General features: G+C 53.7%; 1 protein-coding gene across 8 annotated transcripts in view; it reads left to right on the top strand.

Moving 5' to 3' along the window:
- The window catches only part of Cacna2d2 (calcium voltage-gated channel auxiliary subunit alpha2delta 2), a 130,593-nt gene extending 116,374 nt beyond the window's left edge, over positions 1-14,219 (top strand). Inside the window, exons 18-39 of one of the 8 annotated variants that reach the window (XM_041677084.1) lie at positions 997-1,071; positions 1,152-1,223; positions 1,843-1,914; positions 2,021-2,082; positions 2,793-2,869; positions 4,000-4,020; positions 6,970-7,030; positions 8,910-9,007; positions 9,220-9,310; positions 9,428-9,490; positions 9,648-9,751; positions 9,952-10,050; positions 10,139-10,227; positions 10,432-10,479; positions 10,704-10,775; positions 10,877-11,029; positions 11,180-11,232; positions 11,321-11,376; positions 11,539-11,665; positions 11,789-11,898; positions 11,994-12,076; positions 12,163-14,219. In XM_041677084.1, coding sequence (XP_041533018.1) covers positions 997-1,071; positions 1,152-1,223; positions 1,843-1,914; positions 2,021-2,082; positions 2,793-2,869; positions 4,000-4,020; positions 6,970-7,030; positions 8,910-9,007; positions 9,220-9,310; positions 9,428-9,490; positions 9,648-9,751; positions 9,952-10,050; positions 10,139-10,227; positions 10,432-10,479; positions 10,704-10,775; positions 10,877-11,029; positions 11,180-11,232; positions 11,321-11,376; positions 11,539-11,665; positions 11,789-11,898; positions 11,994-12,076; positions 12,163-12,306 — 1,830 coding nt within the window. In that variant the 3' untranslated portion in view covers positions 12,307-14,219. Of the gene's footprint in view, positions 1-996; positions 1,072-1,151; positions 1,224-1,842; positions 1,915-2,020; positions 2,083-2,792; positions 2,870-3,999; positions 4,021-6,969; positions 7,031-8,909; positions 9,008-9,219; positions 9,311-9,427; positions 9,491-9,647; positions 9,752-9,951; positions 10,051-10,138; positions 10,228-10,428; positions 10,480-10,703; positions 10,776-10,876; positions 11,030-11,179; positions 11,233-11,320; positions 11,377-11,538; positions 11,666-11,788; positions 11,899-11,987; positions 12,077-12,162 lie in introns of all 8 variants that reach the window. The other 7 variants (XM_041677082.1, XM_041677083.1, XM_041677081.1 and 4 more) reach the window with 7 other exon arrangements.
- The last annotated feature ends 3,890 nt before the right edge of the window (positions 14,220-18,109 follow it).

Raw genomic sequence — 18,109 nt, 5'->3', positions numbered from 1 at the left:
CCATAGGGTAGCTCACAACCATCTGTAATGAGATCTGGTGCCCTCTTCTGGTGCGTAGGCATGCATGCCAGGAGACTCTATACATTATAAATAAATAAAATCTTTTAAAAACAAACAAACATAAAACCCAGCTGGGTAGTGGTGGGGCACACCTTTAACCCTAGGACTCAGGAGGCAGAGGCAGACATATCTCTGTAAGTTTGAGGCTAGCCTGCTCTACAGTGTGAGTTCCAGAATAGCCAGAACTATTAAACAGAGAAACCCTATCTTGGGGAAGAAAACAAAAACATAAAACCCATATGAGACTCACATCAAATTATTGTGACAGGTGGCAAGCCAGATTCAGCCCCCAGACGTGTGCTGGGTGGAAAAATGGGGAGAGGAGCAGAGGGAACTCTTCCAGACAGCAGCATGAAAGCAAAAGGCAGAAGCTGGAGCTGGGGAAGGGATGGCATGGCGGTTTGGCTAGAGAACTTAGGTCTCAGCTATGAAAGCAAGGGGAAGAAGGACATGCGTGACAGCTTTCAGTCCGAACCATATGGAACCCTTGCTTGACCTGAGAGATTCCACGTAGAGTAGGAAGACAATCCAAAGCAAGGGCTAGTCCCTGGGTTCCACTCCCTCCTGCTTGCCTTCCACCAGGCCTGCAGGGTTCCCAGGCATCTCTCCCTCCTGTACAACGACACTGAAATGGGGACAGGAAAGCATAATTTGAGAACTCAATAGGTCCAAGAGGGCCATAGTGGTACAAAGGCAGCAGACTTGTGGGCCTCGTGCAGGTGCAGAGGTGAAGGATGTCTGCCTACAGGGCCAGTCACTCTTGGTGGGGGCTGGTGTATGAGGGGCACCCAGCCTGGCTTCAGAGGCAGACTTAGGGCCATATGCCAGGAGGGGGCCTTTGGCCAAAGGCAAGCAGCATGGGAAACAGAATAGAGAGAAGCTCATAGTGTAAGAAATCCCTGTACAGCCTCTGAGCTCCAAATCTGTACCTCACAGCTTGGCGCTAATGGCTATGTGTTTGCTATTGACCTGAACGGCTACGTGTTGCTACATCCCAACCTCAAGCCCCAGGTAAGCCAGGTGAGTGGCCATGGAAGGCAGGTAAACCCTCCAAAATGAGGACTCTTGACTTCCTACCTGGCTTCCTGCAGACTACCAACTTCCGGGAGCCTGTGACCCTGGACTTCCTGGATGCAGAGCTGGAAGATGAAAACAAGGAGGAGGTGAGGTGAAGGCAGGGAGGAGGTGGCTAGCCCAGGAACAGGGGTGAAGGCAGGGAGGAGGTGGCTAGCACAGGAGCAGGGGTGAAGGCAAGGAGGCAGGGAGGAGGTGGCTAGCACAGGAGCAGGGGTGAAGGCAAGGAGAGGTGGCTAGCACAGGAGCAGGGGTGAAGGCAGGGAGGAGACTAGCACAGGAGCAGGGGTGAAGGCAGGGAGGAGGCCAGCACAGGAGCAGGGGTGAAGGCAGGGAGGAGGCTAGCACAGGAGCGGGGGTGAAGGCAAGGAGGCAGGGAGGAGGTGGCTAGCACAGGAGCAGGGGTGGAGGCAGGGAGGAGGCTGGCACAGGCGCAGAGGTGAAGGCAAGGAGAGGTGGCTAGCACAGGAGCAGGGGTGAAGGCAGGGAGGCAGGGAAGAGGTAGCTAGCACAGGAGCAGGGGTGGAGGCAGGGAGGCAGGGAAGAGGAAGCTAGCACAGGAGCAGGGGTGAAGGCAGGGAGGAGGCTAGCACAGGAGCAGGGGTGAAGGCAGGAAGGCAGGGAGGAGGTGGTTAGCACAGAAGCAGGGGTGAAGGCAAGGAGGAGGCTAGCACAGGAGCAGGGGGTTCATACCGTTGGCCCTTGCAGATCCGTCGCAGCATGATTGATGGCAACAAGGGCCACAAGCAGATCAGGACATTGGTCAAGTCCCTGGATGAGGTATGAAGGCACAGGATGGGAAAAAAGGGCATCAGAATGGGCACCCATCCCTACCCACCCACCCTAGCCTGCTCACCCAAGAACCTGACGCAGCCTCCTCTCCCAGAGGTACATAGATGAGGTGATTCGGAACTACACCTGGGTGCCTATAAGGAGCACCAACTACAGGTAAGTGAGCCAGAGCTGGGTAGACAGAGAAGGGTGAGAGTGACCCCTAAATCTGAACCCAGCTGCTTCTCCCTCTTGCACCCCTATCCTTACTATTTATTTAACCTGAGATGTTTGGTCCCCCAGGGCCTCCCCTGGCCCTGTGGAGCAAGCAGCAGGTCCTGGAAGAACGGGATTGAGGACAGGACACTGCCCCTGGCTCCCCCCTTCCTGGAGGATCTCCTGGGTACCACACCCCAGGGATCATCTCAACTCTCCCTGACTGCTCACAGTCAGCATTGCAACCTCAGCCAGTCTTGACCCCGGGGGCTGTCTTCACGCACCCCACTCAACTGCTCCATAGTCCATTCTGAAATGATAGGAGCATTGTCACACCTCAGGACCAGCCCGCACTGCCTCTGGGCTCTCATGGGGTTCATGCCTGCTCCTCAAAAGCTTCCTGTTGGTCAGGACATTGTGGGGCAGGTGGGTGCTGAGGTGGGCAGTAGGGTGGGGAATCACTTTGGGGCTAGTAGTTTCGAGGCCTCCAGGATGGTTTGGGGAGAAAGTTCAGGCCTCCAAGGTGCTAACTCCTTGGATATGGAGTTGTGCAGGGGACTTGTGGCTGCCACAGCTTGGGCCTCTGTGGCTCTAAGGCCCTAGGAAGGAAGTGTTAGTGTAGCTGCCAATCCTCATCAGTAACCTGTGCTCTCCCCTCCCCTCCTCCCCAGCCTGGGGCTGGTGCTCCCACCCTACAGCACCTTCTACCTCCAAGCCAACCTCAGCGACCAGATCCTGCAGGTCAAGTGTAAGTGGCCTGGCCCCTGCCTGCGCCCTGCACCCCTGCCTCTGCCCCTGCACCCTTGGCCGGCCCCAGGCAGCATAGCCAGCCGCGCTTGCCGGCAAGGCAGCCCCTCCTGCCAAGTCTGCCCAGCCTCAGGCGTGCCCACAGGCTGGGGAACCAGCCTTCGAAAGTCTGTGGAAATCTGCATGCTTGCCTTTCTCAGATTTGGTTCTAGACCATTCTCTCATAGTTTCCGTTGAGGATTGTTTTTGGTTTTTCCTAGCCCGTGTCTTCCCTTCTAAGCCTGCCTGCCCTAAACACTCCTGGGGACTACATTACTAGAAAGCACCCCTGCCCCTCCCTTCTCTTCTGACTTCCTTCCCCTGTTCCTCCTGTGGTGCCTCCTTTGTCCCAAGATCTCTTGTCCTCTGTTCCTCCCCCATCCGCTCTTCCCTCTCCTCCTCCAGGTCACCTTCTCCCACCATCTCTCCTCTCATTTCTCTCCCCCCTTCCTCCCCATCCTCTCTTCCTCTCCCTCCTGCTCAGTTCCTCTCACTTTCCCACCATCCCTTCTCCCCACCCCAGAACCCCTGCCCTCCCCCTCTCCCTTTGTCTGTGTTCTTTCCTCTCTCCTCCTTCCCTTCCTCTTTTCTCCCTCACTTCTGGCTTACACCCTTCTCATATCCCCCTCCCTGCTCCCCCTCCCTCTTTCACCCCTACACTCCATCTCTCTCATCCTTTCTCTCTCCTTCCCTCTCCCTCCTCGGCTCTCCCACTCCTCTGCCTGTGGCTCCCCATGCATGCCTGCTCACCATGGGCCTCTCTGGAAAGGCCTGGATCTCAGGCCTGGCCCTGCCTGCCCAATGCCAGAGGTCACTGGGAGGGAGGCTGGGGCTCCGGCCCCACCGGGCGCCCCCGCACCTGCCTGGCCGACTGGGGCTCATCTCCTTTGAGTTTCTCGCTCTCTCTTTCTCTCTCATGTCGTTTTTTGCAAGAAGTTTCCTTTCGGTATGATGATGAGACACAATATTTTCATTCAAACAGTCATTGAATAAAATATTGTTTGTGCCCCTCCCCTTCCCCTCCCCTTTTTCGTTTGTTTTTGTGTTTGTGTTTTTGTTTTCCTCGCTTTCTCTCTTGGTGGACTGTCCCAGTGCCAATCAGCAAACTGAAGGGCAAGTATATTCAGAACCAGTGCACCCTCCTCTCCCCACCCCACCTGCCCTCACGCCCCTGCTTGCCCCCCTTCCTGCCCAGGACCAGCCACACCCCTGCCCTCTGGGGCTCCCTCCCAGCATCCCTTGGCTCCTCGGTTCTTGCTTTTCCTCTGTCCTGACACCCTCTTAGAGCCAGTAGCCCACTTCTGGGGCTGTCTGCGGAGAGTTCTCCAGCGTGTCCTGTGGGCCCAGACCCCTTCCTCCTATTCCCTAGTTTTTGTGGGACCCCATGGGAAGCCCTTTGCCTCTCCAATTTCTCTGCCCCTCTAAGACAACTCAACAGTGGGAACAGAGCTGGATGCTTCTCCACCACCACCTTCCCAGCAGGGCAGGAAGCTTGAGATAACAGTTGATAGGTCAGCCCTCAGCGGGGCTCATGTAAGATGTGGAAGAGGGAAATCCCAGCAGGCACCCTCAATGGCACTTAGGCCTCTGTTCTGCTGTGGCCCCAGAGCTCACATCCCTCCTAGAAGAGGTGGCAAGGCTCAGAAGCCTTAGTGGGGGGTCACACAGGCCACCAGGCCACAGGAGGGCAAGGCTAACCAGTCATCCTGGGTTCCCATTGCTTTGCTAAGGACCCTTGGGCAATGCCTGATCTTAGGTACTCGCTGTTCCTAGGAAGAACCCATAGGTGTGGGAAAGCTATTCCCCTGGGGAAATAAAGGCAGATTCGGAAACCATAGGCTTCATCAGGCATGGATCCCCAGAGCCAACCAGAGGAGACCAGGCTACTGACAAAGGAAAGGATCCCAAGTCAGGTCGCAGAACAGTAGATGGTGAACGCCAGGCCTTGACAGAGGACGACGGGAGTTAGAAAAGGTGACACATGAATATGTCTGCCATTGGTGCACAGAGAGCTGCCTTCCCAGGGAACATTTGACCCTGTGGGGCATGGAGAACCATGTGGGGATGTCCCCAAACTGGAAGCAGAGGACTCCCCAAGAAACCAAGAGGACTTGTCTAGCCTAGTCCAACAAAGGGAATAAGCTGGCCTTGCTGGCCTGGGTCAGAGTGGGTTGCATAGTTCCACTGACTTGAGTTGTCTTTTCTCCCACTCACACCCCACATACTGACCCTAGAACTTCAAGACCCTGGAAACATAACAAGCATAGTATAGTCTCCCTCCTTGTCCCTCATCCCTCCTTTTTCTTTCTCCTCCTCCTCCTCCTTTCCTCACCCCTACTCCCTCCCCTTTGGCTTGTGTCCAAACCCTGCCTCACAGTCCTATCAGAAAGGAACAGTCCAACCAGTGACTGCCCAGCCCCCCAAAGCACCTCAAGTTTCCTCTGTCCAGAACTTTGCAGTGCATCGTGGGAGTATTTGGGAACAGTGAGAATCCCTCTTCTGGGATGACTAAAGCGCCGGGGTGAAAGAGAGTTCGGGATGTGGGTGAGGGTAGGATAGGGAAAGCCAAGTGTGGTGGCCTAGGCCTAAATCCTAGCATTCAAGAGGCTCGGGCAGGAGAATTTCCATGAACTGGAGGCTAGTCAAGACAACAGAGACCATCTTTTTAAAAATCTAGGGAGTTGAACTTCCAGAATTATACTAGCCAAGGGGTCCTCACAGATACACCTAACAGGGCTGGGGATGTAGTTCAGTTGCAACAGCGCTTGTCATTGCCTGGCATTTATCAAAAGTCCTGACTTCAATCCCCACCATCACATAGTCCAGATGTGACGGCTCCTGCCCATATCCCAGCCCTCTGAAGGTGTATGCATGAGAATCAGAAGTCCAAAGTCATTCTCAGCTGTGTAAGCGAGTTCTAAGTCAACCTGGACTACAGGAGACCCTGTCTCAAAAAAGTAAAATAAAATAGGCACACAGCAGAGTAACCCAATCCAGCTGGGCAGAAAGAGGCCACAGTGGAGTCCTACAGTCATATTCTCAGGCCTGTGAATACACACCCTTATAAAGATGAGTGTGCACACACTCATACATTCATGCATATAAAGACAATTGTGCACACACTTATGCATCCATGCCACCTATATGCACAGCTCCTAAGCCTGAGGCACAGGCACAGTTGCTAGACCACCCACCTGGGCACTCCCAGCATTCCCTGCAGGCACTCCCAGCATTCCCTGCAGGCTCCTCCTTCCCCATGTGCCCTGTGCCCCCAGCTGGGAAAGCAGGTGTGCAGAGTCCACCAGCATCCTTGTCTCGCCACACACTGTGGAACAGTCCTTGCCCCCTGGGTTTCCCTTCACCCAGCATCCTGTTCCAGGAAGGACACCCCACCCTCAGACCTCCACGGTGCACTGCCGTAGCCGCCACCACCAGCTGTTCATGCCCGTCTCTGGTTGGACTGTCTGTGCCTGTGAGAAACCCTTTCGGTTTGGCCATGTTGATGCCTGACACAGAACAAAAGCAAGACCTACCAAAATGCAAACAGCTGCAGCAAAGAGAGCTAAAAATCCGCAGCCAAAAGCCAATTCCCTTCCTCAAAGTCTCTTTGGAGGCAAAGGAAGCTCAGCATGCGGTTTTTCCATTATGGATGTGATAAGAACAAGACTGGCGCCTCCCCCAGACCATGCATATATATAGCAGTGTGTGTATATATATGTGTGTGTGTGTGTGTCCGTGTATATGTGCTATACAGCAGTATGGAAGCATATACAGCCACGCCAAGGGACTCACTACCGACAGAGGACCAGGCCCGGGCAACATATTGGCTATAACTGCCCTTCTCCTGCGATGCTGTAGTTTCCACAGGCCCTACACCCTCCTCGCCCTCCCTTCTCTTTGGCTCAAACCTGAACGTGGAAGTGGCGGGTTCCCTCTTTGCTGGTGTCTTCCCCCTCCCTTAAGCCGCCTGTCCCTACCTGCCCCTCCAGCCCCAACAGCTCTGAGCCCCCTGGCCTCCTGCCTTCCCAGCCCCCGCCGGATAACCCCCCGTTTCTGTTGCAGATTTTGAGTTCCTGCTCCCCAGCAGCTTTGAGTCTGAAGGACATGTTTTCATTGCTCCCAGGTAGCTTGCGTGTGGCCTTGCTAAGGCATCCTCCCCTCCCCCTGACTGCCCTACCCTATCTCCTGCACTGCTGCCTGGAGCTCTGTGTGTCTATGTCCTGTGCAGTGATGCTCCTAACCCCGTGCATAGCCCGGTATGTGCGGCCGTGTGCATACCCAGGCCATGTAGCCACACCAGGCAGCAGTAGCCAGTACCCACAGCCTGTGTCCCACCAGGCCTGGGGCAGGAGGGCTTTGGGATTCTCTACAACCTTCTGTGCCCTCCCAGGCAACCAGGAAAGAGCCCTTTCTACCTTGGGCTGGCCTGTCCCCTAATGCGCCCTCGGTGGGCAGCTGCTGCTCTGGTTTGTGGTGTCCTGTCCATACCTCCACCCAACCCCCACCCCTATGGTTGTCCTGTGTCAGTGTTCGTGTGGGTCTGAGGGCTGAGCCACCCAGAGCCCCTGTGGGTAGTGCCAACTGTGCCAGTCCTGAGGAGTGGGAAGGAGGGCAAAGGCTTTGAGGATCTCCTCTGGCGAGTGAGGGCTCTGGGCTCAGAGCGAACCCTGGAGTCACTCAGTGTGAACACACACATGACAGTATACATACAATCTGCCATGGACTACCTCTGAGGAGGCCTTCTGGTGCTGAAGCCCTCTCTTGTGACCTGAGTTTTGAATGAGAGCACTCCCCGGCACCACATGGGGCTTTGGACACCCCTAACCTCTGTGTGTATGCACGTTGTGTGCATGCACCCACAAGTCTCTATAGATGTTTGTACTTGTGAGTCATTGTGTATGTGTGCCAGAGGCCATGGGTAAATGTGGGATGGGCTGTATTTAGTAGTGATTGGGAACGGCCTGTGAGACACATGCAGAAACTGAGGGAAGAGATCTGTGTATCATCTTAATAACTGGCTCAAGAGTGTGAATAAGTGCAAAAATGAGCAAATGAAGTGCCCTACAATGTGACCACGCATATCACGTGTGTGGTATGTCTTGTGCACAGCTGTGTGGGTATCACTGGGTACATCCATAAGGAGGGTACACGTCACATAGGCACTGAGGAACTGTGAAGCAGTGGGGGGCTGAGATCCAGTCCCAGGTGCCCACACTCATGGGTCCTGGCACAGCATGGGGAAGTAGCACATTTTTTTAATTACCCACAGAGTTGCTGTCATATAGGCCACTGGAGAGGTCCCTGGTGGCAGGGGAGTGGATAAGGGATTGAGCAAGAGAGATGGTTCCACCCATCAGGAGAGAGAGAAACATTGTTCTCCAAGAACCTTCTCGAGGTTCTGTCGTACCCATGTTTGCTGGACCCAGAGCCTGCACCTCGTGAGGGCCTGCTCACCTTGAGGGCAGGAACAGCCAGTCCGGGACCTACACATTCCTACTGACTTCCCAACTGTGGCATGATGAAAATAATGAGCCCCAGGAAACCAGGATGCATTGCCCAAAGGCACAAGGCCAGGAAGAGGCAAGATGAGGCCTTAGACTGGCAATAGCAAGTGCTGGCACTCAACCCCACCGTGCCCACGAGAACACTGTAGGGCTTCAGGTAGATGAGCCAGTCACTAACATTTGCATTTCCCGAGGCCTCTTGGGTGCACCATTTGGGTTCAGCTTTACAGGAGAGATGGCAGGTTCTACAGGGCCAAGACCAGGAAAGAGAAAACCCACCAGGGCGGAGGAAGCAGACCCCCATCCTCTGTCCACTCTGCCTACCTTAAGTTTAAGCAGCCTACAGGCCCACAGCGACCACAGCTTGTGAGAACATTCATGCCCCACCCCCCAACCTGGACTTCTCAGCCTTTGTCCAGGCTAACCCGTCAGGAAGCCTGGAACCCTCTGCCCTGTGCGGGCCCCCAAGCCCACTCTTCTTGCCCCTCCCTACCCTAGAGAGTATTGCAAGGACCTGAATGTCTCAGACAACAACACTGAATTCCTGAAAAACTTCATTGAGCTCATGGAGAAAGTGACTCCAGACTCGAAGCAGTGTGAGTATACGGCAGGGCATCTGGATCTGGGCAGCACCTGGGGTCAGGGCATAGCGAGGGGAGGGAAGGGTCATACCCACAGAAGCCTGGAGACAAGCAGGCAAGGTCTGACCAGGGCATAGAGAAGGCTTTCACCAGAGCCCTGGAAACTAGGGGAAGCGATGATCGGGAACTACAATAAGACATCCTTCCAAGTTATCCTTCTGTTCCAGGCAATAACTTCCTTCTGCATAACTTGATTTTGGACACGGGCATTACACAGCAGTTAGTAGAACGTGTGTGGCGGGACCAAGATCTCAACACGTATGCACCACCACCCTGGCTGTGACTGTGTGTGGCAGGAGGCTGGGGTTGACCCAGAGGCCCTGGCCTTGCACAGTAGAACGCAGGTCTGTGACCCCACCTCCCTGTTGTCCCCAGGTACAGCCTGCTAGCCGTATTTGCTGCCACGGATGGCGGCATCACACGTGTCTTCCCCAACAAGTAAGTGACCAACCCCACTCACCAACAGCCCTCCCTGTCTGGGACCTAACCATTACTACCCAGAAGCCTCTGCACTGCTAAGACCATTGTATACCACAAGCTGCCCCTGGTATCCAGTCATATACCCACTGAGCTCTGCCTGTCATGGGCGCTCTAGGGCAGCCGAAGACTGGACAGAGAACCCTGAACCCTTCAATGCCAGCTTCTACCGCCGCAGCCTGGATAACCACGGTTATGTCTTCAAGCCCCCACACCAGGACTGTGAGTGTCTGTCCATGGTGCCCATCAGCAGGTGGGAGGCCTTAGCTGAGACCAGAGACATGTGAAGAGAAAGGCCATGCCAAACACTGTCTGGGGTGCTGGAGGTTTAGACTGGGTCTAGTCCCGGGTTGGTAAGACCCAGTTTGGAGTGGCCAGTATGGGCAGCCTTCCCTTCTGACTGCTCCACCCATCCATCCCAGCCCTGTTAAGGCCACTGGAGCTGGAAAATGACACGGTGGGTGTCCTCGTCAGCACAGCTGTGGAGCTGAGTCTAGGTCGTCGCACACTGAGGCCAGCAGGTGAATACGAAGACAGAGGTGGGGCAAGAGACAGTAGTCAGGAAACCAACTAGGTAGGTAGCATACAGTCCACTGCTCTCTCCCACAGTGGTGGGTGTCAAACTGGACCTAGAGGCTTGGGCCGAAAAGTTCAAGGTGCTTGCCAGCAACCGCACCCATCAAGACCAACCTCAGAAGGTATTTGGGCAGGGGAAGGGAAGTAAGCCCAGCAGTGTCCTCTCTGGAGTCCCCAAGGACCCCTAACGAGCCTGCCACTTGGAGTGGCTCCGGCACCTGTGGGAAGCCGGGGTACTGCAGATAGGCTGCAGAACCAGCATATGAAGGGTGGCAGAAACGAGGGAAACTGGTTGGCACCTCACAGACCCATTCTCTGCCCAGCAGTGCGGCCCCAGCAGCCACTGTGAGATGGACTGCGAGGTTAACAATGAGGTGAGTGCTGACACTGCTCTGGACCCCAACTTCCCTCATCCCCAGACTTCTTGGTCCCCCGTGACTCCTAGCCTGCCTTTAGATCTTGACACCCCTACCCTGACTTCAGGCTTGACAAACCTAGAGCAGTGGAGCCCCTCATTCAGAGTAGTTTGACTGCCAGCTCCTGAAATAGTCTGGGGCGGGGTCCCTCACCGTATTTATCCCCCTTCCCTGCCTCTTAGGACCTACTCTGTGTCCTCATCGATGACGGAGGATTCCTGATACTGTCAAACCAGAACCATCAGTGGGACCAGGTGAGGGTCCGGAAGAAAGTGAAAGGAAGGGATAGGGCAGAGCCCTCTAGAGGTGCGGCACCGCCAGCCCTGTGACTATTGCTCCCTTCCTGCATCACCAGGTTGGCAGATTCTTCAGTGAGGTGGATGCCAACCTGATGCTGGCCCTCTATAATAACTCATTCTACACCCGAAAGGAATCCTATGACTACCAGGCAGCCTGTGCCCCACAGCCTCCTGGAAACCTGGGTGCTGCACCCCGGGGTGTCTTTGTGGTGAGCTCCCAGAAATGCCCGGATATGGGGGGGAGCGGTTGGAAGACCCGCCTACAGCGAACCCTCCCCGACCTCTAACATTTGAGAGAGCTGGGGTTGACCTAGAGCCAGAGGCAACAGTAGAAGCCCGTGCTCCTCTCTCCACTACAGCCAACCATTGCAGACTTCCTTAACTTGGCCTGGTGGACCTCTGCTGCCGCCTGGTGAGTCCTGGAGGAGTGCTTGGTAAAGGTGGCCAGGAAGGCACTGGCCTCTCCTAACCGCCAGTACTCGGTGCCCCGTGCTCTACAGGTCCTTATTCCAGCAGCTACTCTACGGCCTCATCTACCACAGCTGGTTCCAGGCAGGTAGGTAGGACTTGGGAGGCTCAGCCTCAAATCTACACTACACCACGGTGGGAACTGCCGTCCGCCCGCTTCCCTGGGAGGGCGGGGCTTAGGGCTGAGCCAAGCTGAGGCTGACACCGTGTCAGGGTCTGTGGGCGGGGCTGAGGCGTCTGGGCCCCGCAGACCCGGCAGAAGCCGAGGGCAGCCCCGAGACGCGCGAGAGCAGCTGCGTCATGAAGCAGACCCAGTACTACTTCGGCTCGGTGAACGCGTCCTACAACGCCATCATCGACTGCGGAAACTGCAGCAGGTACTTGCAGGGCGAGAGGCGGGGCGTGTTGGAGGGGTGTGGTCTGTTTGGTGGGCGTGGTCACGGCCGTGGCTCCGGGGAGGAGCGAGCCTCCAAGATGCCGCCCTCCGATCGTCCCTCCAGGCTGTTCCACGCGCAGAGACTGACCAACACCAACCTTCTGTTCGTGGTGGCTGAAAAGCCGCTGTGCAGCCAGTGCGAGGCGGGACGGCTGCTGCAGAAGGAGACACACTGTATCCTGCCCCCGCCCTCCCCGCGCCCCTCCTGCCCTATGCTCCCCTCCGTGTCGCTGCTGCCGCCTCCTCCTTGACTCCCCACCCATGCCCAGCGGACGGCCCGGAGCAATGTGAACTGGTGCAGAGACCGCGGTACCGAAGAGGCCCTCACATCTGTTTTGACTACAACGCCACGGTGAGTCGGGGGAGCGGCGCTGCTGACGTCCACGATCATGCGCCGGCTGGGAGACGACCGCCTGCTTGTTTCCTTCCCCGCTGCAGGAAGATACCTCAGACTGTGGCCGCGGAGCCTCCTTCCCGCCGTCGTTGGGCGTCCTGGTTTCCCTGCAGCTGCTGCTCCTCCTGGGCCTGCCGCCTCGGCCACAGCCTCAAGTTCACTCCTTTGCTGCCTCTCGCCGCCTCTGAGCGACCCCCCCCCCCCAAACACACACACACACACCATACCCCCGCCTTGGCCTCCTACTCTTTCGCTCACCCTCCCATCCCCCTCATCCCACAGTCCACAACCTAGCGCCTGGGCCACTCCCTCACTGAAGGACCTGGGCCCCTCCCCCCAGAGCCTGTGCCTTGGGGCAGGGGAGCCCCAAAGTAGGGTGTCATGGTGTTTGGCACTCAAGATTTATCTTACCCCTGAACTGTCCAAGTGCCCACAGACCCCGGACTCATCTCCGTGGGCTGGGACAAGGAGGCCACAAGTACTGGTGCCAAACCAGGCCTCCACCTACCAACCTGCCTGGAGATTTCCTCTGTGTAGGCAACCCTGCCTCTGCTGGGTGCCCCTAACCTGACCCTTTGGCCCCACCCACGCTCAAACTCACCTTCTCTGGGGAAAATAATGGAAGAAGAGAGGTAGTAGTGGTGAGAGAGATTCTGGGGCAGCCCCCCATAGGCTCCTGCTCCTTTCAGACCTACAACCACAAACCCACGCCCCAGCCTTGCAGATGTCAGGACAGTCTCACAATGACATCAGTTCGAACACATCCCATACACACCTGGACCCCTGAAAGCAGAAACTGGACTCTCATTAGACATACCCCAGAGGGAGCACACCAACGGACATGGGCACACACCATGGGGGGCCCACAAAGCCTTACACAGGGCAGAAGTCAGGGAGAGGGTAGGCCTGTGCCTTCCATCTCTGTTCCCCTCTGCCTACACTCGGAGATGATGCAGCCCGGCTGGCCCTCCCATCTCTAAAGCTGAATGTCAGACAGTGCCAAATGCTGGGGAAGGCCTCTTTGTTTCACCCCTAGCCACCAGTGTTCCCTCCAGTCCCCCTCTCCCTGCGAGGTGCTCATTATGTCCATTCCTCACTAGTGTCAGGACCCTAGTAGGACCACGCATCACTGCCTGAACCCCTTTAGCAGAAGAACCCCTCCAGACATTGCTCTTTGCCTTAGCAGGGGTGACTTGGTCTCTCCTGGCTGGGCCATCCCACCCCCAATCTGGTTCTTACACACCCAGGCCCAACTCTTTGTTCCTTGTAAACACGCGCACATGCGCGCGCGCACACACACACACACAAACACTCCCTCCCTTAGGAGGCCAAATTGCCCCTCCCTTGCTGAACACACACTTCTACCGTGCACACACGTAAACGCTGTGCGTGCGCACACACACACACACACACACACACGAGTCTGGGCCTGGACATATCTCTTCACACGATTCATCCATGTCATCTCCCAAAGGCATCCCAACCTGGGGCCAATAGGGGACTGAGGGCCGGGGGGTGTAGCCATGAGGCTCAGCTGGACCGGGAGGAGGGGGGAGGGTGATGCATTAATTAATGGCTTCGTTAATTAATGTCACGTTGCTTGTTGCTTTCTCAGTGTGCGTATGGTCCATGCCCAATGCTGGTGACAGGGTGGGCATCCATGATGTGTGCCCAGCCTGGATGTCCGCTGTGTCCAGTGGGGGGGGGCGTGTGTAACTGTAGTGTAGTCAGGTGCTCAATGGAGAATATAAACAAAAAAGAAACAAACGTATACAGAAAAATAAGTATATATTTTAAGTTTAAAAACAACAGTCCCCATCAAGTAGTTGTCCGTCCCCCGGCTGGGTCCATTCCTCTCATCCGCCCGCCTGACCTGGCTGTCCTCTCACCTTGAGCTGAGGGACTTGGGGGGCCATTTCCTTTACTTTGCCCTTTTTTTGTTGTTATTCTATTTTGTACAGACAAGTTGGAAAAACAACAGCGACAAAAAAAAGTCGAGAAACTTTGTAAAATATCGTGTGTGTGATTCCTTGTAAAATATTTTCAAATGGTTTATTACAGAAGATCAGTTATTAAATAATGTTCATATTTTCACTTCAAACAGTTTTCATCCACTGTGTGGGCCTTGGGTTGAGGACTGGGTAGCTATGGTGACAGGTGGCTGTGACCGCTGAATATCACCCTGCTCTGTCAGAGGAGAAGCCAAGGCCGTCCTGTTTCTCAGAGGTCAAAGAACATTATAGGACTCCTACCCTTGACGTGGCTTTGTTTCATATCACAAACCTCCAGGAGAGAAACTGTCAAGAGGTGGGAAAACAGCACCGCCCAGAGTTTCAAGGCCAGGCCAGGACTCTGAGAGAGAGAGAGAGAGAGAGAGAGAGAGAGAGAGAGAGAGAGCAATGAAATAATCAATAGGCTGAGGTCTGTCCTCTGTCTGCCCATGTGATCAGACCAGGACCTAACAATAGACCCTCTGCTTGGAGAGACACAACACAAGTTAGTTCCCACACCCATCCATTGCCCTGAGGATGGCCAGGATCTGGTCCAGCCAGGAGTAAATGGGGACTCCATCATGAGTCAGGGAGGTCAGAGGCCAGGACAGTTCCTGCACACACACAGTCCCTTCTGTGTGAGAGAGACAGAGAAGAGAGACAGACAGACAGACGGGATCTCCCTGCGTAGGCCCAGCTGGCCTGGTTGCCAGGAGACTGAGGGGGCTCAGGCCACCTGATGTCACAGGACTCCTTCCAGGTTGGTGTCCACCTCATTGATAAACATCTTGCCGGATCATCTGTCCTCTGGGCTTGTGTGGTTACCATTCCACACTGGTTCACCAGGTATATTTTAATACTAACTTTAGCTTTATGACCTCTGCATTAGGTTTGGTTTGGTTTGGTTTTTTAGCATGAGCATAGCGGTAAGGCAGCAGACAGCCTGAGGTGTTCGCGCCTTGCCCTGTGTTCTTCCAGTGCCAAGCTTGGCAACAAGTCCTGTACCCACTGAGTCCTTTCACCAGCCTGGCCCCTGCCTTCTTTTCAAGGAGAGAGAACTAAAGCCACCAACATAGACGCTCCTAAATTGGATGCTCACTCTTTTCCTCAAGGTAGCAGGGTCAGGGACTCATTCACTCTGGGCCCCTGCAGGTTAGCCAGCTAAGTTCTCACCGTGATCTCAAGCACAGTTACCAGTATATCATCCCCACAGCACAGACGAGCAAGGGAGGGAAGGGTTGAAGAAAACCAGTGAAAGCTGGGTGTGGTAGTACTAGCCTGTAACCCACACTGGGGAAGTGGAGACAGGAGACTCAGGAGTTCAAGGCTATCCTTAGCTACACAGGGAGTTCCAAGCCTGAACTGGGCTCCATGAGACCCCTCAAAATTGAAAAAAAAAAAATCAGCTAAGGTCTCAAGTGGCAGGATTTGGAAGATGGCTCAGTTGGCAACGTGCCTGCTGTGCAGACACGAGGACCTGAATTCAGGGTCTCAGCTCCCATGAACAAAGCCCGGTGCAGTGGTCTTTAACCCCAGCACTGGGGTCAGTGGCCTGAAGAGTTGGGACAGGAGGCAGAACCCCAGAGTTCATGGAACCAGCTAGCCTAACTGGACTGATGAGTTCCCGGTTCAGTGAGAGGCCCTGTCTCAAAACATAAATATAAATATAATTCCAGCACTGGAGAGGCCAAGGCAGGTGGACTTGTTTGTTTGAGACCAGACTGGTTGGTCTATGTAGTGAGTTCCAGGCCACCCATGGCTGCACAATGAGATCCTGTCTCAAAAATAAATAAGGAAGTGATAGATGCCATACAACATGCTCACACAAGAGCATGAGGGCCTGTTGTGTCCGTACACACACACACACACACACACACACACACACACACACACACACGGACTAGCTGGAGGAAACACTTGGATTCAAAACATTTTTTAGATTTATTTATTATGCATACAGTGTCTGTCTGCACGTCTGCCTGCAGCCAGAGGGCGCCAGATCTCATCTCACTATGGGTGGTTGGTTGTGAGCCACCATGTGGTTGCCTGGAATAGAATTCAGGACCTCTGGAAGAGCAACCAGTGCTCTTGATCACTGAGCCATCTCTCAACATGTTAAAGGACATTCTAGGCCTCAGCCAAGATGCAGTTTCTCTCACTGCTGCAGGAGCTGTCCTCATACCTCAAAACAGCTCCCATGCTTTGAAACAGCACACATATTTTGAGGCAGGGGCAGGGTTGTCAGATCAAGTTCAGTCAGTTCTGATTTGCAGATAATTTTTTGATGTTTCTTTCTTTTGTTTTGTTTTGTTGTTGTTGTTTTGTTTGTTGGTTGGTTTTTTCACTTTTTTGTTGTTGTTGTTGTTTTCGAGACAAGGTTTCCCTGTAGCTTTGGAGCCTATCCTGGAACTAGCTATTATAGACCAGGCTGGCATCAAATTCACCTGCCTCTGCCTCCCAAGTGCTGGGATTCAAGGTGTGCACCACCACCGCCCGGCTTTTGTTGTTTCTTTTGAGACAGAGTCTCGTGTTGCCCAGTGTGACTTCAAACTACAGGTGGTCCTGATCATCCTGCTTCAGCCACCCAACTGCTGGGAATACTGGCATGCACCATCACCACACAGACTCTGATAAATTTTTAATAAATTAATAATAAATAGGTCTTTTGACCAGGCAGTGGTGGTACGCACCTTTAATCCCAGCACTAGGGAGATAGAGGTAAATGGATCTCTGAGTTCTGAGTTTGGGACCAGCCTGATCTAGAGAATTGAGTTTCAAGACAGTCAGGGAGGGGCTAGAGAGATGGCTCAGAGGTTAAGAGCATTGCCTGCTCTTCCAAAGGTCCTGAGTTCAATTCCCAGCAACCACATGGTGGCTCACAACCATCTGTAATGGGATCTGGTGCCCTCTTCTGACCTGCAGTCATACACACAGATAGAATATTGTATACATAATAAATAAATAAATATTTAAAAAAATAAATCCTACTAGTATTTTAAAAAAAATTAAAAAAAAAAGACAGTCGGGGATACACAGAGAAACCCTGTCTTGAAAAAACAAAAACAAAAAGGGGGATTGGCCCTTGATTCCTGTCACTCATGTGGGTCACTGTCAATATTGATGGTGTATCATCAGTGTAGAATCTGTGCTATCTCTTTGCTCTGAGTAAACTTATTCTTTCTTTGAGGGAAAGTGGGGTTTTGGTTGTTTTGGTTGAGAAGGTGTATGGTTGTGCATGCGTGTGTGTGTGTGTGTGTGTGTGTGTGTGTGTGTGTGTGTTTAATATTGCATGGGACATCGTCCCTACCCTGAAAATTATTTATTCAAATCTGACTGAATTGTTGACTCTGAATTTTGTTTTGGTTGGTTTTCCTTCTTATTGTTGTTTTGGTTTGTTTTTTTTTTCCTTTGTTTTATTTTTTCAAGACGGGATTTCTCTGTGTAGCCTTGGCTGTCCTGGAACTAACTCTGTAAACCAGACTGGCCTCGAACTCACAGAGATCTGCCTGCCTCTACCTCCCAAGCACCAGGATTAAAGGTGTGTGCCACCACCACCCAGGAACTCTATATTTTAATTTGCTAAACCAAATTTAACAAACACTGGTATGTGGCATACAGTAGGAACCCTGACCCCAGACAAAAATAAAGGATGGAAGGCAGCTTTAGACACACAGGCAGTTGTGCTGAGATGAAAGAGTTCTGCATTTTATAATAAAGTCCCTTGTCATAGAATTCATCACATTTTTTAAACTATGCACTTTTTAAAAAGCAACAATATGTAACAAAAAATCTCAGGACTGGAGAGATGGCTTGGTGGTTAGAAGTGCTTGCTGTTCTTACAAAGGACCTGAGTTCCACCCCCAGCACCCACATCTGCTAGCTCACAACCTAACTCCAGCTCCAGGGATCCATCATCCTCTTGTGGCCTCTGTGAATTGCATACATAACGGCAGATACACACATACATGTAAACAAAAATATTTTAAAATAAACCTCAAGA

Source organism: Microtus oregoni, unplaced genomic scaffold, assembly GCF_018167655.1.
Source record: "Microtus oregoni isolate MIOR12 unplaced genomic scaffold, Mior012 000028F_ref0000031, whole genome shotgun sequence".
Taxonomy (NCBI): Eukaryota; Metazoa; Chordata; class Mammalia; order Rodentia; family Cricetidae; genus Microtus; species Microtus oregoni.
This window is presented reverse-complemented; position numbering and strand designations above follow the sequence as displayed.